The sequence below is a fragment of the Nothoprocta perdicaria genome, unplaced genomic scaffold, assembly GCF_003342845.1.
Source record: "Nothoprocta perdicaria isolate Ctin4 unplaced genomic scaffold, notPer1 scaffold_167, whole genome shotgun sequence".
NCBI lineage: Eukaryota > Metazoa > Chordata > Aves > Tinamiformes > Tinamidae > Nothoprocta > Nothoprocta perdicaria.
The window spans coordinates 1,221,435-1,246,865 of NW_020454838.1; the positions used below are offsets into that span (position 1 = coordinate 1,221,435).

At 36.8% G+C, this 25,431-nt stretch overlaps 1 protein-coding gene across 16 annotated transcripts in view; it reads left to right on the plus strand.

Moving 5' to 3' along the window:
* Positions 1–25,431, plus strand: part of C2CD5 (C2 calcium dependent domain containing 5) — a 58,051-nt gene that overhangs the window by 24,707 nt on the left and 7,913 nt on the right. For 6 of the 16 annotated variants that reach the window (XM_026035787.1, XM_026035784.1, XM_026035791.1 and 3 more), the window contains 13 exons: positions 478–543; positions 11,928–12,042; positions 13,989–14,084; positions 15,273–15,464; positions 16,752–16,938; positions 17,882–18,046; positions 18,411–18,551; positions 19,908–19,971; positions 20,567–20,628; positions 21,380–21,478; positions 21,857–21,946; positions 22,467–22,554; positions 23,652–23,738. In XM_026035787.1, the coding sequence (XP_025891572.1) occupies positions 478–543; positions 11,928–12,042; positions 13,989–14,084; positions 15,273–15,464; positions 16,752–16,938; positions 17,882–18,046; positions 18,411–18,551; positions 19,908–19,971; positions 20,567–20,628; positions 21,380–21,478; positions 21,857–21,946; positions 22,467–22,554; positions 23,652–23,738 (1,452 nt within the window). Of the gene's footprint in view, positions 1–477; positions 544–11,927; positions 12,043–13,988; positions 14,178–15,272; positions 15,465–16,751; positions 16,939–17,881; positions 18,047–18,410; positions 18,552–19,907; positions 19,972–20,566; positions 20,629–21,379; positions 21,479–21,856; positions 21,947–22,466; positions 22,555–23,651; positions 23,739–25,431 lie in introns of all 16 variants that reach the window. The other 10 variants (XM_026035789.1, XM_026035788.1, XM_026035792.1 and 7 more) reach the window with 2 other exon arrangements.

A 25,431-nucleotide genomic window follows, 5' to 3' on the forward strand; every position in this document is an offset into this window, starting at 1 on the left:
AGTTTTAAATTGCTCCTGACAAGTGAATGTAAGATGCATGATACTTCAAACTCGGTATATTGCAAAACTGTAACAAAAACAACAAAAAAAGGAGAATGAAAGGTCGTAGTTAGGAATTGGAAGGGGAAGAAGTAGAAAAACATTCTGGTATAAGTGTTATCTTTTAAGCAGTTGAGTTAAGTCTATATAATATTAAAGGAGACGTTAACTGGAAGAGGAAAGAACAGTTTAAGGAGCTGCTTGAAAACCAGTGAATGATCCAATAATTGCTCTGTTCTGTCCACTTTGATCACGCCTAGTGCTAGTTTGCTATAGCATGCTCCTTTCTCCCTTTCTATTTCAGCCTCTTATTAACTCTGCTGTCTGTGTCTTTCCAGTTCCTGTGGAGTGGTCTTGTCAATTGTGTTCTTGTTGGTAGTTTTTTTTTCACTATTCTGCTCCTATAACTGATCTACTAATTTGCTGTTTTGAACTCAGCCTTTGTCGGAATTATGGGTAACACAAGATCATACAAACTGCTAGACTGGAATAGTTTCAATTCAGGTATTTGACTAGTCATTCAGTACTACATACGCTGACAGAAATTATGGCAGCTCAGTGAAGTTCTTAGCAATGCTGTAGAATGTTATTAGCTTAATGCTTCAAATTTAAATTTGTTTAACCATCGACTCAGTGTCTTACTTGCTTTAATGTTTTTAAAGGCTTCCTTTAAAATTGTGAAACACTGTTTGACTATAAAAGAGCATTGTTAATAATTTAATATCAATCTAGAAGTTGAATATTCAGATAATTTTTTAGTAGTTTTCAACTCAATGTCTGCAAAAATAACTTAGGAAAAGAGGATAGATTGTCCTTCATACAAGCAGGATAGTGTCAGGTGTGTTTTTCATGAGCTTACACTTCAGGAATAGCTCTTCTTATGATGACTTGAGGTAAATCATGAATATATTTATTCTAAAGGACATAAAGATGGACTGAGAAACCGAAAATTAGATAAGGAGAAAAATCTGTTTGCAAAAAATGGTATGTCTTGTCCAGGGTGTTTTGGTTCATAAATCTTGTATTGTAAAGTGCATTAGCTTGCCGGACTTCTGTCTTGTTATTTGAACTTCTAAAATACTCTAAAACCTAACCCCCAAAAAACCCCAATGTTCTATTTTTTAACAAAACTTAGTGACCAGAACATGTGATTTCTGTGTACAGCCGTGGAGAGAATGGAGGAGTTGGTGATAAGAGTCAGTATAAGATACTGACCTTTCCAGAGGTAAGGGGAGGGAAACAAAAGCTCTCTTCTCCCTTTTGAAACATTAGATTTCTTGGAAGAAACAAAGATTTAGCTTCTTCAGATGAAATATGCAAGCCAGCTGTCCTTGCCAGCTACTGATGCTTCTCTAAAGGTGACCTGTAGGGGTTTATTTCCTCCAGAAAAAATATCCTTCCTGTTGCTTCACTGCTGCAGTGCATTTTGTGTACTGTTTGTCTCTGGAAGTTGAGCAGTCATTCTCTACACTTCAATTTACCTATACATTTCCCCATTTACACATAGTTCAGTCACAGGTAGTAGCTGAAACCATTGGCTCCTTTTTATCTGTACTGTTGGTATTACAGTTTTGAGATTATGCCTTTGTGGATTTCATTTGCTTTTTAAAATTATAATTACCTTTTTTTTTTTGTTTCCATATGATAATAGTATTATGTAACGATCAGGTTACTGGTATAGCTGTTTCAAGGTGTTAAATGAAGAATTCTTGTGTGCATCTTGTTTGATGCTTTTAAAAATGTAACTTAATTGTTGCTTTTTTGAGCTAGTGTTTAGGAAGATGTTACCATCTAAGAATTTTATTAGAATAGTTGAGTAAAGGAATTGCATACAGGCACTAAGTATACATTGAGCTAGGATAGAAAGTGATAGAGAAATGTAAGCCATGGAAAGCTAAGGAGAAATTGTGAAATCATTCCTTGACAGAGTAGATTAAAAAAGAAGAAGAGATAAGCAGGAAGAAGAATGTGTATCTGCATTGCCTGCAGTTATACTCACAGGTGGTTGTTACGTAGACCTGGAGTATAAAGGCCTAAAACACTAATTTAAGAGTTTATGCTCTTTTCATGCCTGTAGGTATATGTTTCTCTTACATTTTGTAGAAAATCCTGCTGCTTCCTCCACATATTAGGAGCTCCCTAGTAAGAACTTTGCTATTTACTCTGCTAGGCAGGGCTGAGTAGACATGCTCATATGCCTGGAAATGTATTGCTTTTGCAGTGCCAAGTGTGTCACTATATCCAGAAAATAAAGGCAATAGATCAGTCGCTATATATGACCCATTGTGCATTGTGGTGGAGTGTCTGATAGTGGTGAAAAGTTGCAGAGGGTAAACTGGGGTTTGAGGGTGCTAGAAAAACACATGCTGAAGTAGAGGCTGACTGTGTTTGCTACAGAGGGGAAGTGAATAGACAGAAAAGAAACTGCTTAAGCTTCCAGAACAACATTCTTTAAAGGTTTTGTGAACATGAATGAAATTATGAAAAAGTGATGATCAAGGAGAATCTGCAAGATAAAAAACAGTTAGTTAAGAACTCAAATTCATGGAAAAGAGGGAATTCTTACAGGATTACATTTCTAACCTCCTCTTTCAAGGAGCCGCTCCAGGAGTAGCTGCTCCAGTAGTCAAAAATATGGAATGAAATATGAAATGAGACAAGAGTGTTAATAAAATTCCCTGAGCTCCTTGATAACCCAATACTTGAAGTGCCAAATTCTGCCAAGCTCTAGTTTTGTTTATGAAGAAATGGAAGAGGGAAAGTTGGGCATGTCTTGGTTCTGTAACTGAATGCTTTTCTTTCACAGAAATGCGAATTCGTGCTGAATGTGCAAATTAAACCTCCTGTTGCAATCTGGGATATGGTGGTGGTGTGTTCGAAAGAATGCAGTTCATGTCAGAATGTTTTCAGTACTATCAGAAGATTATTCTGAACTGGTAGAAAATGCAAACTTTAAGCCTCATCTATAGCCTTTCCTTGAAAAATCTCTATACCCTTGAGGAGCTCAGTAAGAATTGATAAAATAATGGGATGGTAAGGCAGCTCTTAGAGTGTTAACGAATAGATGGAGGCATAATGAAAGCTTTATAGTGCTTGAGTGGATCCTTACCTTTTATGATTTATTAGAATCAAGATTTTTCCGTATTGTTTTACTCTGTACTTTTTCAACAGACATCCCAGAAGACTGAATATTCCCTTTCTGTGTACATGTTTATGTAACTGGGCGAACTGGGATAATGTTGGTTCTTGTTAGTGTAGAACAGAATAATAATAAATTTCCTTTGAAATTCATTAATTAATAAACTTGGCCTCTAAAGTCCTTGCATAATAATAAGTAATTCTATTAAATCTGTTCATTGACTGAAAGATCTTCCTAAATTTCAGCAGATGCTGTGAGAACCACCATAGACTTGTCACTGAACAAAACCTTTAGTAAAGCTGTTGCTTATTCCACCACTGCAGTTTGTATTCAGTTAATTAGCACATAAGAAATAATTCGTTCATAAGAAAGAACTTTAGTCCTGCGAAAGGTTGTTATTCTTGCATGTTACTGCACCTGGGGAGGAATAACCCCAAGCACCAGTACAGATTAGGGGTCGACCTGCTGGACAGCAGCTCCACGGAGAGGGACCTGGGAGTCCTGGTTGACACCAAGTTAACCATGAGTCAGCAGTGCCCTCGTGGCCAAGAAGGCCAATGGGATCCTGGCCTGCATCAGGAGGAGTGTTGCCAGCAGGATGAGGGAGGTGATCCTGCCCCTCTACTCAGCTCTGGTGAGGCCGCACCTGGAGTGTTGTGTGCAGTTCTGGGCTCCCCAGTATAGGAGGGACGTGGAGCTTCTGGAGAGGGTCCAGAGAGCTTCTGGAGAGGGTCCAGAGAAGGGCAACCAGGATGATTAAGGGAATGGAACATCTCTCGTATGAAGAGAGGCTGAGTGAGCTGGGCCTGTTTTCTCTGGAGAAGAGAAGGCTGAGAGGGGATATGATTAATATGTATAAGTTCAGGAAGGGAGACTGCAGGGAAGAAGGGGACAAGCTCTTTTCATTGGTGGCCAGCGATAGGACAAGGGATAATGGGCATAAGCTGAAACCCAGGAAGTTCCGTCTCCAGGTGAGGAGGAACTTCTTTACTGTGAGGGTGACAGAGCCCTGGAACAGGCTGCCCAGGGAGGTTGTGGAGTCGTCTCCTCTGGAGATCTTCAAAACCTGCCTGGATGCCACCCTGTGCCACATGCTGTAGGTGTGCCTGCTTGAGCAGGAAGGTTGGACTAGATGATCTCTAGAGGTCCCTTCCAACTTTGAATATTTTGTGATTCTCCTAATTTCAAACGCCTAATTTCAAAATGTGGAGTTCTACTAAAACCATTTTGTTGATGGAATTTCCTTCACCAATTTCAGTAATTTTGGGGAGCTTTCCAATCTGCCACTTGAATGTATAGAGGTAGTAGTGTTGGTGTGGCCCAAAGTTTATTATTGTGTTCAGAAGAGAACTAGAGGGATCCCAGTTGAAGGAATACGTTCTGCAGTGCTACAGAAATACGAGCGAGCATGTAGTTGTGAAATATCTGCCAGTGGTATTTTAGAAAACTAGAATTTAAGTGGCAGATATAATACAAGCTCTAATTGACCTTAATAGCATTGCAGAATTAGCTTTGATGGATAAGAACCATTATCTGAGTTGGATTAGGCACAACAGATTTTCCTTCTGTGTTAAGTCTGTGTGCACTATTTTCGTTTCACCTGCTTCGTTTTTTTTCTTGATCAGAATGTTATATATAATGTAAGCATATTCTCATTCAGCATATATGAAGTTCTTCAATACCTGAGAATTCACGTCAAGAAATACCGTAGCTAAACTGACAAAAATTATGTAATTTGCTTTGTTGGCCTGATTCTGCTAGACAATGCAGCTTCTTTAACAATTTGCTGTAATATTTTTTCAGTGCTTTTTTTAAAAGGATTTGAGTTCTTTTTTTGTCACAATATGTTCTCACTGAGGCTCTTAACTCGCTGCAAAGGGACCTGAATAAAAGTGCCTGTTCATTAGTTATTGCATCCAGATGTGCAGAGAGGATTCTCTGGCTGATTTGTCTTAAAATAGAGCATTGTGACCATATAGAAATAATGGATGTAGAGGCTTTGTGAATATAACAGATAAAAAGTGGTATAAAAACAGGTAGGAGATGCAGAGGCAGTGGAAAGTCCTGCCACATTAATTAATCTTGTTTCCCTACATATGTGAGGTAACTTGCCCCTTTCATGCCGGCCGGTGGGCAGAATATCTGGTCTGTGAACACCCGTGTTCCTTTTGTGTTCGAAATTCTATGTGTTTCTTCCAAGAATTATACTAGATCTAAGAAAACTCCTGTGGCTTGTTTTAAGGTGCTCAATTACTTGGGTTTCATGTTTTAAAATGTTTATGTAATTCGTTTTGTCATGCTAGTTCCAAGATAGATACACTTGATAATATTTAGAAGACAGTGTCTTGTCACAGGATGGGAGTACCTGCAGCTGTTGATAGTAAGTTGCACCTTCATTACTGTGCTTTTAAAACACCTTCTGAGGATTACTTCTGAAGATTCCTGTGTCTTCTTTGTGTCCCATCCGTTTTAGTGTTAGAGAGGAACCATATGCAGACTTGTGGGGGCTTTACGATTGTAAGACAAATGGTCGATTTAAGTCTGACACCTGTTGTATTGTCTACCAAATTAATTTGTGGTGCTTCAAGTTTGTTTATGTCCAGGCAGTGTTTTTGAACCAGTTGAAATGATGTCAGTTTATGGAAAACTCTTCCCTTCAAGATGACTTGTAATATTGCAGTGGTCTGAGTGACATCTGCTCATTTTTATGTTCAAACAGGTATGTGACTTTCAATGTGAGGCTTGATATGAAAACTATTAGAGTGATGGAGGTTGGCTTTTTTTTAATGCTGTTATCCAAGCAGTTCCTTTCATCTGGGATGTTCTGCTCAAATTTACAGAGCTTCATTAGTTTGAGTTGCAGGTGTAACGTCACAGAGTAAAGGGGTATGAATTACCTTGTGTTTTGTGCTATAAGGCTTAGAAAAGACTAATCCATAGGTGAGCATTTAAACTGTTCAAGTGGTATTTAGTTGAGATTAGGAACGAGTGCCCTGGGATATATCAAGGCTTCAAGGCAAGAATATAAGACTGATAAAGACTGAGTGAATTGAAAGAGATTGGAAGTTGAGGAATGAAAGCCAACTTTGAATTAGAAGTTAAAAGTCTCTTTTAGGGATGAGATAGTTAAAACGTGTCCTGATACATTATCTAATATATTGGTTGTGATGGGAGTGATGCTAAGAGAAATACTCACTTTTTCCCTCTCTTGGGAATTATCTTCATATTAAAATTAGCTAGAATTATCTTCATGACTTCACTCTTCCATAGTGAGCTGCAAGTAAAATGTGGTCCTGCTCTTGTCACGTGTCTTGCAGCTCTCTGGTGACCGGATAGTTGCAAAGTGAGGCACTTTGCCTGGCTGACCCAGTGAAAAACTGCTCTGCAAATGAATGGGTTTGTGTTGAATCAGCTGAAATACTCAAAAAAGCGTGGAGGCTGCCTACAGTTTTAATCCTAGATGTACTTAATGCTGCTTCTTCATTAACTAAACTTGTTTTTCAGTATAACAAATTTCTCTTATTGTTCAGCTTATTTGGCAGTCTGGGTTGGACAAGTGTGATGTTTTTTGACCTCATCTTTTATCACTACTCCTCTGGCATACAATGCTATTTTCTAGACTGGAGGTTTTATCTGTAACCTTACAACATGCTTATTTTAAGCTTTATGGGAATGAGCATTCCTCTTTGCTGGTATGTTTGCAGTGCTTTGTTAGTATTTCAGTGCACATTAGATTATTTGGATTTATCAAATTAAAACTACTTCCTTCAGTTTCCCTGTCATCATAAGCAAAGTTACCATTTTCATATCTTTTTAGTTTTGAGGATGAAGATAGGAAGTTACTTTTTTAAAATCTGCAGTGACTTTGATTGCTTTGGGAAAACTTTAGATTTTTATTGCCCTGTTATAAGCTTAGTCAGCACTTCCTGCATTTTGTGTGTATATTTGGGTTTAACTGCTGAGAAGACTGGGCCCCTATATACAACTGTTTCGATTGTTGAGTATTTTAGAATGCTGGTAGGTGATTTCATTATTCCTAAGATTTAAAAAAAAAAAAAAAAAAARAAGGTCCGTGTGATTGTAAACATGACAAAGATGACTGTTAAATATACAATCAGAAAAGGCACTCCTAAATTGTTCTGCTGTTTTGTAAGCAACTTCAGATAATTGTAAGTTGTTACTGCCTTTTTTGAGACATCAGAACAGAGCTGCTTGATGCTGATTAAGGTAACTGGTGTCGTATGTCTATCCTCATTTCAGAATGTTATGTGGTAAATACTTATTAAACTTCAATATTAAAATAGGTAAAAAATGAAATATACAATTTCGTCCAGAGTAACCATTTCTGGATATCTGTAGACTCAGATTTAACACAGGAACTCTTCAGTACAGTGAAGGGATAATCAAGAAATTATCCCGCTAATTTTTCTTCAAGTTTTAAAAACCTTTAGGGAACTGGCCAGATTCTGGACAAGTCTTAAAAGGTCCTTGGCAAAGGAACATCTAACAAATAACTGTGGAAAGGTACTGCTGCTTGTGAAGCAGAAAATATTTAGTGCGGAGTTTTATCTGCAGGTGCAAATTATGGGCAGAATTTTGTCCCAGTGGCAGTACAGTCTGGTAGAGATCGATCTATAATATGAAGGGAAGAGGTAGGTTTTGGAGTGTTGGTGTATGGAACTGACCAAAAGAACTTTTGCGCTGCAGGATAAATACTTTACAATAGAGGTGGCTGTTTGCATCTTCTAAAGCTCTCCCATGAAGGCCAGTTTGGACAGTTTCAGTTGGAGGAGGTTTGAGTAGGCACCATTTTTACTGAATACTGTACTGTTCACAACATTGTTTTATAAGTCTTCAGCTGTAGAAACAGTGTGCTTTGCCTCCACTTTGTTATACTACATCAATTTTGAAATGCAATAAAAGTGGATGTAATATTCAGTCTTTGGCTTCCAATAAAGGGCACTTAATAGCAGTGTAGCATTTGCAAACTTTTTTGCTTAAAGATTTAGATAATCCCTGCTATAAACTACTCCGTAGACCTGCTAGAAAAGCTTGTGATTGAGTGCTATGTATGCTTGCCTTTTTGCTTCCACCTAGAATCCAGGGCCATTACTTTCTGTAACCATTTCAGTGAGCTGCCATAGTTTTCAGTCTGTACTGTCACCTGATCCAAGCATGCGCCAAAATACCCACCGTTTCTGGCTATTGTCTGCTGAATCTGCTTTGCAAACCTGTAGTTCTTAAGCTTTTGCCTTAGCCAAAAACAACAACAGACACCCTCATGGAGTGTCCTGGACACATGCCATCCCGCTTCCCTAACTCCTCTAATTGTTTATGTAAATCCTGAGCTTTACTAAACTTGTAAATGCTACAATGGCATCCCCGTGTGGAATTGTGTGGCTCATGTGTCAAAAAAAGGCTGCTTGTGAAAATATCTGTCAGAAGAATATGAATGCTACACATTGCACTGCATTCAGTGTTTTGTATCGATTTATTATTGCAATGTCACGGTGTTTGATTTTGATTGTAGACAATCATGTTGTATTTTAATACGCAAAGGTAAGTGTGTAAACTGTGTGTGGATGGACAGTATTTAAATATAAACATTTATAAATGTTGGCCTCTTTCTGCAAGAGAAAAATACTCAGTTTTGTATCTTAAGCAGAGGACTTGCTCTCCTTTGCAAGCACATATTTATACATGACTTTTATAGAGACTTTTGAATTTGTGCAATGAGAACTTGTTGGATTTTTGTGAGCTATGTTGGAGACTGATCCTGTTAACACTGAAGACAATGGCTTTAAATTGTTTTATCTTTAACAAAAAACAATATTATGAATTATGATTTTGATCAGGCTATCAGAAAGAATGAAAGATTCAATGTTGCCTGGTCGAGATCTGGTGTTGAGCAACCTCACAACAATTTGCACTCTCCTTATAATCATGCACTTTGTAGATAGATTAGGTGAGAAGACTGTGTTAACTCTCCAGGAGACTTGCTCCCAAATTTTGGTTTACACTACAGATTTCTTGGTGTGGGGGGGGGGATGTTACGTGTTTGCATTGAGGTTGGGACCCGTCACTACTATTTCCATCATTTCCGCTCTCTTTCAGTATTTTCATTCCTTTTTAGTATTTCATCCTGTTTCAGTTTTGACTGTGGCCATGTGCCTTTTCAGTTTCATATTGTGCTTGTAGTGTTATTTACACAGTACTTACCCTCTTCATCTCCAGTCCCTTCACCCTGTTTATCCCTTTTGACTCCTTGATCACAACTTCACATTTCTTTTGCCATTTTTGTCTTAAAAGGGTCATAAGTGACTAGTGGGGGTAATTTTTGACATGCTTACACTTAAAATTATGACTAGAAGCTAATGAATTTCCCTTTACGTCAGTCTTTTTGTCTGGAAAAGACTGTAAAACAACAGTTACACCTTTGCAGGTTCCTCCCTCTCCACCTGCAGTGGAATGCAAAAGTGTGTGGGACATAACAGGATTTAGGCAGCTGCCTGTGGTCCAGTGTAGCTGAGCCAGAATGGCTGAGAGTGTTAGTAAGACACTGTTTCTGGTACTTTTCAGGCTTTGCACTTTTCTATTGCAGAGACACAAACACATTGATAAGCAAATTTGTTGTCTATAATGGGATTGGGAAGGAGGAATTGCTCCTGAGATCCATATCCCTCTCACTGTGATAGTTAGAGATACATTCACAGGAAGTGCTTGTGGGCTTGGATCTTCCCTGCAGCCCTCCCTTTTGTCCAGGGTTTGCAGCCTTTGCCTTGAAACAACTTTCCAACTTTCCTTACCTGCCGTTAACTGAGCAGCATCAGCAGCGATGCTAGCTTCTGTCTGGGCACCGTGAAGCAGCCGCAGAAGAGAAGACCTTTTGCCTCCCCCTTTCCTTGACCCTGTGCGCCCCGTGGGGCTCTCGTAGCTGCGCTTGGGAGCCCTCCCATGTGGTGGGTGCTCGGGCCTCCTCTCCGCTTCCAAAAGCTGCAGGGTGAGATGCTGATGGCAGAGCATTCCAGCCTGTGAGTCAGGAGTCGGGAATTTTCTCTTAAGCAGTTGGTTTTGTCAACCAGAGAAAGTGTCAGAACAGAGTTTTCACTCTGAGAAAGAGCAAATTGTTAGTGCATTTTCCAGAAATGCATTGAACCTCCTGAGGGTTTACTTAGATACAAGGAACATCATTGATACAGTCCGTAAAGATCCCTCCCCTGTTTTGTGTCTTAATGGATTGTTTTTGATCTTGAATATGGAAAGCCTCCCAAAGAGCTGGCTGTAATTTCTTCTGTTCTGTGTATGTGCCTGAGAGCAAAGGTTAGATAAATGTCAACCCGTGCCCTGGCTGCTCTCCCGCCCTGCAACCCCGGCAAGGAGAAGGGTGTTGTTGGCCAGTACAATGCTATTAGTATGTGTGAGTTAACGCTTCAGTTTAGGTACCTTTAAATATATCTTTGTGTATTTTATTAATAGAAGATGATGATTAGTTTCTTTAGAAAGCTGAAGACTCGGCTCCAAGTCATGAGCTTAGGTGAAATCAGGAGTGACTACATCCTGCCCTACAGATCTTCTGTCTCACTATATTTCAGAAGGTTTTTATAGCTGCATTTCTCATTTTTGTTGGTCATACTTTCAAAGGACCTAGTGTATGATATATATATATATATGCACACACACACACACACACATATATATATATGTACACACGCACACTATAGATTTTCCTGATACTGTGAAATGGGTTGCCAGTAAATTTCACTTTTTTAAGATTGGTATTGCAAATTATGTTACTGCAAGGAGGTCTGAATACAAGTTTGTATCCATGCAAAACATAGTTTTTAAGTTATTGGTAAAGCTAACACTTGTGGACTTTATAGAGAGACAGCTTGTAAGAAAGAGTTGTATTCCCATGTGACTCACTCCATTGAAATGAATGGTTTGCACAAATTTACGTAGTAGCTTTTTTTGATTGTATTTTTAAACTTTTAGTTCACAAAATCCATATATTTCAGCAGTTGCAGTCTACTTAAAAAACAATATTTACATAAAGAATCCTTTTAGGAAAAAAAAAGCGCAGTTATGCGGGATACTAAAGCAGAAAAGCATTGATAAATGCAAAACACACGTCTTGTACCTCTTAATGCTGTTAATGTGGAAATATTTCCAAATGCTCGTGGTTCCTATAAGCCAGAAATAACTGAAACTGCAGCTAAAACAAAGATGACGAAGTTGTGTTTCACAATGGCATAGTCTTCAACAGATACTTTTAAATTCTGGTTAAGCAAGAATTTCTGTTAATGGTAAAACCATTCAAATTTTATTAATATAAATATGCTTTGCTGTTATGACTACTGCTATTTTTTTGGTATTTCAAAGGGTCTGTGATGCTTTATTGTGAATTATGTGCTGCTCTCATGTTGTTGGAAAGCTGACAGCATGGTCTTCAAGCGGGTCGTCGAGTTTGGATTGATGTCTGCTGTATTTTTGGTATCAGCTGTCACATGGACAACAAGAGCAAGAATGCAGTGATTGGTTTCATTGGCAATAAGCAAGACAGTGAAATCGCCTGCTTGGTGTTTGCTCAATGCTTGAGGTGCAGTAGTTAAGAAGCACAAAGTTGCAAGATGCAGCAAAGCACTTAAATATGAAAAATCCCATCAAATACAGTATCCTTTCAGATTCATTGCATGAAACTTTATATTGACGTAGTATAGAATAGTGAACTGATTTATACTTTGTCTTTCAGACGAACCAGAGACACGAGATGCCTGGTGGGCAGAAATCAGACAAGAAATAAAATCCCATGCCAAGGCATTGGGGTGTCATGCTGTAGTGGGCTACAGTGAATCAACTAGCATTTGGTAAATCATGTTTTGATTTTTCTAATGCCACAGGCAGTTTCTTTTATGTTTAGTGGATTAAAAATGGTTAAATATTTCAGCACAAATGGTGATACTGTGTAATTTACCTGTTTGTTAAAGTAACTTGCTTAGATTCTAGTATTGCATTTAAAAAATTAATGAGTGCCACATTTATTTTTTTATTGTCTTTACTTTTAATGAATATCCAAACTTTTAGTAGTTATCTATTTTTGCCTTTCCAGGTGAACATATTTGTCTTTGTAGCAATGAGTATCCATAAAGTTTTCTAAACCTTATCTGCCTAAATACTGTTCACAAAAAGGTTGCAGTTTTATTATCTGCTGGTGACTGGCAGTCCAGTACTTGTGTTTAAGCTTAAAGCTTACAATGTAAGCTCTTTGCTAGGAATATATTAATGGGCTGTAAAGGGAGAATAAACTGTCTGCTAGATCAAGCATACTTTGTTGTGAATTTCACTCCTGTAAATTTTTCTAGAAATTACTTTTATCTTTGAATACTGCACTGCTATTCAGTGTATTATACTGCAGCCCTGCTGCCCTCCTCCTGAGATGGAGTGTTAAAGAGAAGTTAAATTTCCCAGCCATGCATTTCAGTCAGGCCAAAATGCCAATATGGTGTTCCATTCTCCTTGGCTAAAAATAATAATAAAAGTTCTTCTGCATTTTAGTGGCTTAATAGCTAACTTTGAGAGAGACTTGGCAGTTGGGAGAAATATTTCAGTTGATCTAGTTACTCCTCTTCCTTCCTGCCTTGCAGAATATTGTGTCTTTCCAGCTTCAGAAAGAAATCCATTTCTTAAGCCTGTGGTAGAGTTGAAAGATAACCAGAAGAGATCAATCAGAAAGACACAAGAATTCAGTTCTTCGCATCTGTTGATCCTTTACATTTATTTCTTTGGTTAAAAAAAAGGAAACACCATAATATAGTAAAAGAATGTCAAGAATATAGGTAGCAGTCAGTTACTAGGAGGTTTCATACTTCCATTTTTCTTTAGAAATTTGGAGTGGTTGTATTTGGTCGTTGATCATGTATTGGGATCCCCATGCTTATTTTGCATATCAGACTGATGATTAAAGAATAAAGCAATAAATACTGACCTGCCAGATGTAGTCTATGAAAAAGGAGTCTGGGAAAAAGATGATAATGTGGTGGGGTGTGGGTTTTTTTGGTTTTTTGTTTTTTTTTTTTTAAATTATCTTTTTTTTTTTTTTAAGGCAAATAGGTCATCTAGAAAATGCAGGAAATGATTTCTTTGTGCCTTTTTCAGCATAGTATTTTAAATAGTATTTTAAATATTGAATATTATAGATCTGTCTCATATTTTAACAATTTAAGAAATGCTGAGTGCTTTATGATCACACTTCGCCAGTGTCAGAAATTGAAATCTCCTAAATCAGGAATGTGAATTACTTTACATGCTATATGAATCATTATAATTGTTATGCTTAAATTTTACTCTTTTGCTGCTTTTTATCCTTCAAGAAAGAGCCTTGTCAGTGTTGTATTATAACTTCCATTTGAGAGTGTTTATGAGGTGATGAGGCTTTCAACCTCCATTTTGCTTTGGTAAACAATTAAGCTTTGCTTTATTTATTTATTTATTTTTTTTCTGTGTCTTTGTTGTTTGGTTGGATTGTCCAGCCTTAACACCTGTAGTATTGAAAATCTTTCTTAAGCCTAGATAGGTGGTGTGATACTATAGCATATTATTTATTACCATGGGCAAAGCTGTTTAGTCCTTCCGCATCTCTTTCTTGGACAGTAGTTTAAATACGTCGGGAGGAGAGTTTTGTGAGCTTTAATGGATGAAATTGCACAAATGCACCAAATGGAGGTTTTGAACAAGCTCTTTAATTTAATAGCTTTAAGTAAAACTAGCATCAAGTCGCAGGAATTGACTTTGTTGTAATTCTTTTCTCTTATAGTGAGGAGGTCTGTATTTTGTCCGCGTCTGGCACAGCAGCTGTACTGAACCCTAGGTTCCTCCAGGATGGCACCGTGGAAGGCTGTTTGGAACAAAGGTTGTCATGGCAGCCTGGCTTCTTTTCCATAGGGTCAGAGAAGGGAGAGGTTGATTTTTTTCCTCAGAGCCAAGATAGTTCTTCTCTATTAGGGTAGGTTACAGTGTTACAGTGCAGGATGCGGGACCAACCACTTTACTGCTTTTCACTAACAACAACAACAACAGAAGTAATGGAACTCTGCACCAATTTAGATAGTCTGTTTTTATTTCTAACAGTGTGAATAAGGTAACACATTTGACTACTAACCACAGATTATAATTCCTTTTTTTTTTTTTTTTTTTTCTCCCCCTTCCCCTCCTCCTTTGCCACTCTTTAGGTATCTTTCTCACCTTTATAGCAACCTATTGAAACAAAAGATGGATGTATGATAAATTACATGAGCCAGCTGTTACCGTGGCTGTAATATGTGGACTGTTTTATATACTATTTAATAGCTGTATGGAAGGTGATGTACCTTGGTAAAACAAAAATGTTGGTATATTTTTAGCCACGGTAATATATATTTTATTTAAAGTTATGAATAAAATCACAAAACAAAAGGAAAAATGTTGACTTTCCCATTACCTCCCTTTGTTTCAGCTTTTGCAAAGGAAATTTGAGGAAAGAGTTTTGACAAATGGTTATTTTTTTGAGGGGGGGAAAAAAAGAGGCCATTTACTGTGTGTACCTTAGCATAATCATTGTACATTTCAGGGGTCTGTTACAGTCATAAGTAAGGTTACTTACTGCACTGTATTTTTATTACTTTTTCATTACTTTACCCTGTTAAAATGTAAGAAATGATACTGTTATTTATGTTAGCAAGTGGCCATTCTTTATCCTGTAGACAGCCTCTTAGAAACTGTAACCAGTAGTTTCTCTCCAAAATGGCTGTGCTGTGGATTACTATTTGAAAGTCATAATTGTAGAGCATAGAAAGCCAGCACAGTAATATTTTACTTACGTAAGTTATTGGCCATTTTATGCACTTGTTTCTTGTCCCCTACATAATGCAATTTATTATGTATACCACTTTAGCTAGTAGTATGCAACCTTATTTTACTCTGTTGAATTGGTATCATAACCTGTGACATAGGTGTCATGAAATAGAGTGTATCTGTAGGTGTTTAATCACTTGTGTGCCTATTGATCCTTGTTATTTACAATACAGATTTTTCAAATGTGTTGTCCATAATGTATTTTTAGGATTGAAGAAACTTCACCACCAGGTTGTGGATTTTGCCATATACCATATGATGAACTGAACATGCCATTCCCTGCTCACCTCACATACTGCTACAACTGCAGGAAGCAAAAGGTTCCCGATGTCCTTTTCACTACAATTGATCTCCCTGTAGAGGCAATCGTTATTGGGAAGGGATGTCTTATTCAAGCCAGGTATTTGCCTTATTCAAGCCAAGATTTGCAGTGGGAAAGAAGGAATTGTTAGCAAGTTATCTGTATTTTTGTCCAAGGACATGGGACAATTGGGTGTTTGGGCTTAGAGGGTTGTGGTTGATGGTTCTTAATCCACCTGTGACAAGTGGAGTATTGCAGTGGGATGTATTTTGTGGCACAGCAGTGACTTTGAGGGGTGATGGACTCTCATCCTGTATGTTGGTGATGCTAAATTGGGGGAGACCAAACTTTGTGTTGCCTGTCCAGCCTTGTCCCTTTTCAAGGCTGAGGAAGACACAGTGAACTGGAGCAAATTCAACAGAGGGCCACCAGTATTGTCATTAGCTGGAGAAGCTGCTCAAGAAGGGAGAGGCTGTGGAAGCTGAACTTGGCTGCAGAAGGGAGGACTTCAGGGGGATCTCATACAGCCTGCCCCTCCTTTCGGGGGGTTCTGGCAGAGATAAAGGAAGGGTCTCCACAAGAGTATGTGGTGGGAGGAAAACAGGAAGTGGGTGTAAGGTGAAAGAGGAGAAGTTCAGACTGGATATAAGGGAAAATTTGTTCCCCTTGAGAATATTCAGGCAGTGGGACAGCTTGCCCTGAGAGTCCGTGCAGTCCTTGGCCTTTTAAAGACTCAGCTGGATAAACCCCTGAGCATCTGGGTCTGATGTCAGCTGACGCTCTTCTGATGAGGAGGCTGCACTAGAGATGTTCTGAGATCCCTTCCAGTGGTGGATGAGCTCTCTAGTGTCCCTGTAGTAAATTCATTGCTATTAAAAGTGAACTGAGTCCAGCTTCACCTTAGAAATTATCTTCTAGTGTCATGGGGGAGTGTCCAGACTGTCTTTAGAGAACCTGATAATCTTGCAGATTCTTTGAGATGATTCCTGACACATTTTGCAGAGAGATCTGGTTTCTTGTCACTGTTTTCTCTGATAAAAGAGTATTTTCTAATTATCATATTCTGCTTTGATCTGCTCTTGAATATTGATTAAGACTGTTTTTTTTTAAAAGCTGAAAGTTAAACTTTTTTTTTGTCAATTTAAATACACCGTTTCCTGATTAAAATGAAAATGAGATTGTATTTATTAAGGCTTACTTTGGATTTACCTGTGAAGAATTTACTTGTTTTTACAGGATTTTAAAATACCGAAAACAAACAGAGGAAGCATTTGTATTCTGTTGTTCAGTGAGAATAAATAAAAATATTTTGCAATCATTTCCAGTCCTCAGTGGTCAGTTGAATCTTTTTATCTGCTAATGCCTTACTCTGTTTCACGTTGTTAGGTTATGCCGTCTAAAGAAGAAGGCTCAAGCAGAAGCAAATGCCACATCTATCAGTAATCTCCTGCCATTTATGGAGTATGAAGTGCACACCCAGCTGATGAATAAACTTAAGCTAAGAGGCATGAACGCTCTGTTTGGGCTGAGGATACAAATCACTGTGGGTGAAAACATGCTCATGGGCTTGGCAGTAAGTACTCTTTTAATCTTGGGATCCTCTTGCCTTCTTGCACTGTTTTCTTCAGGTGACAAAGTGTGGAATTCAGAGTAACAGAGTGATTAACGTGTCTTTTCAAGAGTGAGTGAAGTGATGGAAATGCTTGAGATAGGAGCTGTTGACAAAGCAGAAGAGACTGTCAGCATCAGAAAAAGCAGACTGGATGCTCTCGAAACTGTTAGGGGACAAGGATAAGAAAGGGCATGAGGGAGGAAGAAGCTTTACATAGCTTAATGGTATATGTTGTAGGAAAATGATTACATGCTTTGAAGGCCCTGTCATAGAGATCTGATTCTTAAGTTTCATGTTTTTCCGACAAAAAATAAGATGCTAGCTAATTAAGGTCTCAATAAATCTTTTGATTAGTTACCAAAAAGAAAGATTTGTGTAACTTGATGTCAATGAAGAAATAAATGTTACATTGAAACTGTCCTAGTTATAAAAGGAGGTAGAGATGTTTATTAAGAATATTTTCTAACCACCTTGTTTTGTCATTGGGGTTAGAATAATAAAGTATACTGCTTTCTTCATGAGTAAGAGGGTGCTTGGCTAATGTTGAATGACACCTCTTGTCTGAACTGCTGATCTGCTTTCTGTAAATATATATTGGACTGTCACAACTTCAGTGATCTTAATGGCTGGGACGTTAAGATCTTAAATCTATGAAAATGTAAAACTTGCTTAACTGTGCAAATTGTCCCAGAGCCAGGACCTATGGCAATGTATTTAATTTTGAATTTGAAGGTAAATTCAGAAAGTTTTAGAAGACGGCAGAGAATAGATCAGGTTGTAAAAATACACATGCTGTCCACTAGGGCTTAAGCACTACTGAAACTGTATGAAAAAAGTAGGAGTACATGCTTAACTAAGAGGCATGAAGTTGCTGAAGTGTAATTTTTAAAAATTATTTTTTAAGTCTGCAACAGGTGTGTATCTAGCAGCTTTGCCAACACCTGGTGGTATTCAGATTGCTGGAAAAACTCCAAATGATGGCAGCTATGAACAGCACATATCTCACATGCAGAAGAAGATAAATGATACAATAGCAAAAAACAAGGAACTTTATGAGATCAATCCTCCTGTAAGTAAAGCTTTTTGAAAATGCTTGAAAATAAAGTTAAACTCGCATGCACTATGTGTATGCATATACTCTTTAATTCTTAATGAATGAATCATTCAGAACACATTTTCTTGTAAGAAAGACAGATAAACTTTTCACTTTCATTCATGAACATATCTGGAATTCTCAGCTGTCTTCCTCTATGGAAATAATTCACTATATTTGGATATTATCCAAATTTCCCTACATGTGTTTCTCTGGATTTTTTGTTTCCAGAATAGTTTGACTCTTAGGACTATAAGTGAACTGCTTACTGTTCACTTTACTCACTGGTTTATGAACTGTGTAGAACAACTGTTCATTTTGTTATGATACTGTTTTCTAGGAGCTACCTGAAGAGATCATTGGGTCTCCCATTCCAGAACCCAGACAACGTTCCAGGCTGTTAAGATCTCAGTCAGAAAGCTCTGATGAAGTTACTGAGCTAGACCTTTCGCATGGGAAAAAGGATGCTTTTGTCTTGGAGGTGATGAATGTTTTTAGTGTTAATGTTCATACTTTTCCTGAAATGTTTGCAAGAAGCACAGAAAGGATTTCTTTCTTGTGTTCAAAACCAGTTTCTAAATCCTATATATATTTCCATATTATATCAGTAGAAATTGTTAAAAATTACATTTTGCATTGTTTCTGTTTTTATGTAAGATAAGCTTTCATAGTAGCTCTTAAATTTAATGAGAGCTGTTTTAATTAAGTAATTATTATGTAGTATAATGTATTGTGTTAGCAGCATTGGTCTTAAAAAGTCAGCTGTGTAGGCTAGTGGGAGTGATATTTTATCCTCAAAATGAACATGGTGAAAGGCACTGTCTGACAAAGAACATTGAAATGGATGAGCCCATCAAAAGATGTTTGGAATGCCTCTGGCAAAAATAGTTCATTTGTCAAGAAATTAAAGAAAAAAAAAAAAGGCAATGACTATGAAGACATTCTGTACCAATTTTGAAAAACCTTGAGAGAAGTGTGGGCCCAGCCTTTGTATTACTTTCAAAACTTTGCAGATGGGACAGAGGTGGCAATAAAAAAAATAAAAAAAAATCGAGTGTACTTTTTTATGTCACATTGCCTTGTAAAGAAGGTTAATGCATTCTAAGCAAAGAGATCTGCTAATGAAGAGATGAAGCAGAGGTTGTTGCTGGGATTTTGATTTGATGGCTCGTTTCATTTTTTTCATTTTTGAGGAATTCTTTCCTCTCTGCTATTTATTCTCTGTGGCATATGTATTTAAGGGTAAGGGATTACTAATTTACATTATGTGAACATGTTGTAGGATATGTATCCTTGTGTTCTGGTAGCCTGATGTTCACTTGTAGGAAAAAATAAGTTTTTCTTCTATAGAAGTAGTGAAGTGATTGACTGGTATAACCACTTACTGCTACTGTCTCCTTTGTTAAGAAACTGAGTACAGTGAAGCAATATTCCAGGGGCTCTGACAGAGCTTCTGACTCTGGCCTCTCAAGAATAAAGATATTATTTATTTAAAATATGTAAGAAAAAGAGCTTAATGTGCTGAGAAAATGCTATGACATGCTGGAAAGGCAGTAATGTGAGGTAAATTCTCCATATTTTTTTCAAGGAACTTTTTTAGTTAGAGAAGGAGAAAGATGATACCTTCCAGACAGCTTTCTGATACTAGAATTAAAATGTAAAGGATTTCAAAAGAACTTGATGGAAAAATGATGGAAGGTAGGGGTAAATTTGGATCTCTTGCGGATTGGTGAAACAGTGAACCCAATGATATACAAAAATATTTACAAAAGATACAAGGGCAGACAGACTTCACTAACACAGGTGTATGATGTGTATCAATTACTCCGTTTTCCAGATTGATGATACAGATGCAATGGAAGACGTACATTCGCTGCTGACAGATGCTCCACCACCTTCAGGTATAATGAAAAACTTGGTTTGTGTGCTGGTTTTTGTGGTCGCCTCCAAACATTTTCAAAGTTTACAACATACTCAGCAGAATAGATTTGTACAAAGGCTTTGTTCAAGTGTCAGCTAACAAGATACCTGCTCTTGATGATATCAAAGAGGATTTATTAATCCTTATGCTTTTGCAAGTTGCAAAAGCCCCCAGTGTAGTGCACTGGTGGTGTTTGCCCTTCTTAAAGGAATGTTTAAGTGTATTGTGATCAGATACCTCATATGCCTCAGTCGGATGGTACTTCTGGTCTTGTTTTTTGTCAGTTAAAGAAATATTCATAATAAATATTCTATAGAGAACTGCAATATCTTTCTTAAAAAACAGCATCTTTCCTAGCCAGTTTTCATTGCAATATTAATAGCAGAAAAACATGCATTTCTTTAGTATCTTATATTGTATTCTTTACTTGCTCAATTTTTTAGAGTACTGGCCTATTTTATTTATTTTTTGTGGACATATGTGGGAAAATATTTGCAAAACATCCGGAGAGGGTTGCATATACTTTCAAGTAAAGTTTTTTGATTATTCAGTGTTGAATGTGGATTTTTTAACAGGTTTTTACAGTTGCAACACAGAAATTATGCCTGGTATAAATAACTGGACTCCTGAAATTCAAGTAAGGTTAATTATGAAAAATCCTTTTTTTTTTCTTTTTCTTTTTTTCCAGTTCTCTTAAACTATTCACCAATTTCACCAATTTCAATGGAGATACTTGATTTGAAAACTAAATTTTAGACGGATTCTATACCGTCGTATAGCATTAAATATTCTGAATGTACTTCAGCTAAAAATTGAGGGCCTGTTTCTTTGTGCTCTTAAATGCTGTTATGTAACATAGAATTCTTTGCAAAAATAAGAAAATAATTATGATAAATATGAATTTTAAATTATCAAGCATTTTTAAGAGCTTAGCTGGATTTTAGAGCCCCTTAAGCAGATTATTGAATTAGTTACTTAGTATGAAACGGTGGCTGTCGTCATACAGTGTCGGAGAGAGGCAGATCAGCCAGAAGGGCTGTACATGCAGGGCATGGATGATGCTGCTCTTGGTGATTAAGTGTAGATAGAGCAGGGTAGAATGACTCCTTTGTGAGGCAAATAAAGGGAAATATGGTACTTTATATTTGCTCAATCACCTTTTTCATATATACACTAATTCATAGAAGTTCTTTGGTTGTTTCCTTTTATTTGTAAAATCTCATGGGCGAACAACATTATATTTGACTGTTACTGACTGCATTTTTTTCCTTTCCATCTTTCTTGTTTTTCTTAGCTGTGTTATGATTAATTTATCTTCATAATGAACTTTTTCATGCATCTATAGAAATATCTTGGGGGGGGAAAAAACTGTGTTTGTTTTACTTCAGATGTTCACAGCAGTAAGAGTATCCAGATTAAGCAACGTAAACCTGACAAATCAAGCACTTAATAAAAGCTTTAATGATCTCTGTGAGAATCTTCTGAAGGTAAGAGGCTTATTTCAAACATATTTTAAATCATTAAAATGGATTTGCTTCTTTTTTTTTTCCAAATTAGACCTCATTTTGCACTATGACTATAAAGTGCTGTAAAGATATATTAGATTAATACATCAAGAATTTTCAAAGCTTTTTGAATCGGAACAAATCCTTTGACTAGCATTGCATTCTAGAGAGAGCAATAATCTACTTTATGTAGTAGTCTTTACATTGTGCTACAAATTCTTTGAGAGACATTAGATGTGCTTAAATGCTTTTTGCTTTTTCCATAGCTTTATGCTATGGAAAGAAGTCTGCTCTTTAATTTCTTTGGAATAACCAATGCGTTTTTCAGAGCAATAAAAAATAAAATCTTCTCTTCAACAGAGCTTATATTTTAAACTACGATCCATGGTTCCCTGCTGCCTTTGTCATGTAAATTTTACCGTTGCTCTTCCAGAGGATGAATTAGTTCAGGTAATTCTGTCTTTGAAACGTGCTGGCTTCGCCTTCATTTGCCATTTGCTGTTGTGAGTAAATTAGGCTAGGATGGTGTTACTGATATATCTGATGAATTGTGAAGAGCAAAAGCATATGTGCAATACATCAGAATATAATGGATATGCCGCAGTATGGCAAACTAGTTTCTGAGAGTGACACTAGCATAAATGTCTCATTTTTTTCTATTTCAGAAGGTTTAAGTATAATTCCGTAATTGTTAGTAAAATGTTTTCTGTACAATTCAACATCATTTTTGTGATCAGTTATAGTGAGAAATAACTTCTTTTTTTCTCTGGTCATTACACCAAGAAAATAAGAATTGATAAACAAGATCATAAGTGGGACAAACACTTGTCAGGTGGTGTATGTTTTAACTGCATACCTTAGTATTGGTGCAATGCTTTGCTATGAAAGGTGTTTAATATTTCTAACTTGCATTATTTTTTCTTTGGTTTTCTTTAGAAAAACCAATAGTTCATATATTTCTTATTTACAGATCGCCGTCACAGCTGTTGCAATAACATATGACAAAAATCAAGCATTACAAGCTAATAAAGCCCCTACAGAAAAAGCCCAGCAAAGAGGTAAATGTAGTGAGGCATGTAGAGTTAAAAGAGAGTGTTTTTGTGTGTGTGCACTGCATTTATATAATTCACACATATATAAAAAGTTACATATGTTTCTAATGATTCTACATTTTGATTTCAGTTAAAAGCAAACATTTTCAAAGGAAAGTTTTGTAGAATCATAGAGCAGAGTTAAATTGAGGCTTTTTGAGTTCATCTGTACGTCCTGCAACTGGATGGCTTAAACCTGTATGTGCTTTTACTTAACTTAGAGTAACATGAAAGAGGTGCTTGATATTTCCTTTTTTGAATAATTTTCTCTCAAGATTAAGGTGAAAATGCAGTCATCTATTAACGCTGTTATTTTGAAACACACAATGCAGTCGTTAGAGAATAGTTGTGCTTTTAAGTAGCACCTTCAGTCCTTACTTTGGAAAGATAGAAAATAAGTTATTTATAATACCAAAAAAAAAAAAAAAAAACAAACCCACAAACCAAAATAAAGCAAAACAAAAAGTTGCCAAAACCTAAGTAGGTCAGTCATATTTTTGGAGTGCAGTGAAGCGTAGAGCCTTGTGGAGGGAGTAGAATCCTGCAATCTGTGTGCGTTATCCTGCTAGCAAAGCACCATCTTGTGTTCAAATATGTATGTGATCAGCGCATCTGAAAGGAGCTTGGACAGACAGAGTTTGGAGGATTACTCCATTCTGAAGAATGAGATTAAATAGGAGAGCACAGTATGATGTACTTCTAAAATACTGGTTATATCTTACCCTGTTCAATGGTAACAATAAATCGTTTTCTCTGATGTGAAATACTGAATGTTACTTTCTATCACAAGTGAACTCAGGTCTGACAGGAGAGTCAAATGTAAAATTTGTGAATTGGCTTGATATTTTTTTTCTCAAGATACTAAATCCTCTTAAGTGGAACCAGTTTTGCAGATGATTTTGTTGCTAGACATGTAATGGTTCATATAGAAATACACCACTATCTGATTATGCTGAATAAACGTGTTCCAGCCAGACCTGACCAAATTAAAACTGTAGTGCTTGTTATTGGCACATCTTGTTTTGGGAGTTAACTGTGTGTGTGCTGTGTTTTCTTGCTTGAAGCATCTACAGACAATGAAGAACAGCTACAATTCCCTCTGGAACTTTGCTCTGACCCCCTTGCTTCCCAGCCATTCTCGCCAGCTAAAGGTTGGTCAAATGAAAGGACGCTGAACTCTGATTTTCACTGATTTTTAAGTAGTGCTTTTTCATTGTTATGGTAGCTTTAAAATATCTGTATGTACTTTCATATGCTCTAGTATTGTGTGCTGCCTTTGGTGAAAGAGAAGTGGTCTGTCCTTAAATCACAATTTTCAGGAGTTAAGTAGCTCTGTCTCCATCATCTCCTGAAAGTTCCCTGTAGTTCTTTATATTTTTGTTACATTTAGTGTATTGAAAATAACCTAAAAATGGTGTTGGGTGACATTTGACCTGTTATGGAATTATTAATTATCTTAAAATTACACTTATCTCATACTGGTTTGTGTGAGCAAACAGCCTGTATAAATAAACTCCATGTACAACCAGCCTCAAATAATTCATGTCATAGTTCTCACAGTGAGAAATACTTTATTTGGCAAACATGAGCTGCTCGTCTGAACAAAATTGCATACAGGTTTTCTGAACTGAAATGAGCTTAAACTTTACTTGATAAATAGCTTGGATCACCTTTAGCTGTTAAACATTTGCTTTTGCTTACCTGTGTACAGCTGTATTTCAAGAATGGTTATCATAAATCTTGTATGAGCGTATTACAAATTAGATGGTCATTCATTGTAATCAGCTATCTTTGTTCTGCATTGTTGGATAATTTACCTGGCAAAATGGCTGGTGATAAAGGAAATTTAGTAATTGAAATATTACTATTCTATATCTATTACTATGGTATTTAAAATTTTCTTTACGGAATGATTCAGGAGCTTCTTCTTTGCTAATATTAAAGGGAATTTCTACAGTATTTACCAGTTTTTTCAGAGGTTAGTTTAATTTCAGCAATTATTTTAGTAATTATTGTTTATACTTACTGTTTTGCAATTATTTATATTATATATTTTTGTGTACTTCGTTTTCAATTGGTTACACTATCATAATATTAACCTTCCCAATTTTGAAAAGATCTATGAGCTTTGACCAAAATAACAGAAAAAAGCTTTTTGCAGTAATGATGCTGCATAGCTTGTACTTTGCCTTTTACTGAGGTAGGGAATATTTGCTTTTGACGTCGTGGAGTCTTCTATTCAGCGCTCCACAATTATGCTGTAATATTGAGAATGGGTATTTGGTATAGAAAAAAGGAAAAGTGTGTTAATATTATGTCAAATTCTATTCCCCTTCCCCTACAGAGCAGTCTTTCTGCGTTTGATTTCTCCTTGAATCTATTGGTTCTTGTTTAAAAGCTAGTAAAGCATTTTAACCCTGAAATAGCAGCAAAAAGCCCACCCTCAAAGGTGATGTCATGTTATTTTAACATTCGGTTTAGTCTTATGTCTGTATAAAATGAAGAATCCATACATTTAGGTAAAATCTTCAAAATATGAGGTGCCTTACATGCTATGTCAAGAAAATTGTCAATCTTGCTTGTCTGCAGTATGAGAGAGCCTTGAAGGTGTTTTCAGTGTGCTGTTTGTGCAGTGGGTACTGACCAGTAGATGGTACTCTGCTCATGTGTATCACTTTGCCAGTTTTCTTCTCGTTTCTCCATCACTGGAGGCTTTCAGCTAGATAATTATTTCAGCAGACATTTCTTTACAAATAGACACTAAGGCTTCAGCGTACTTACAGTTACGTAGCAGCTTTTTAAATCTGTTGATCCCCTTATTTTACTTTTCTGTAGGATTTTTTT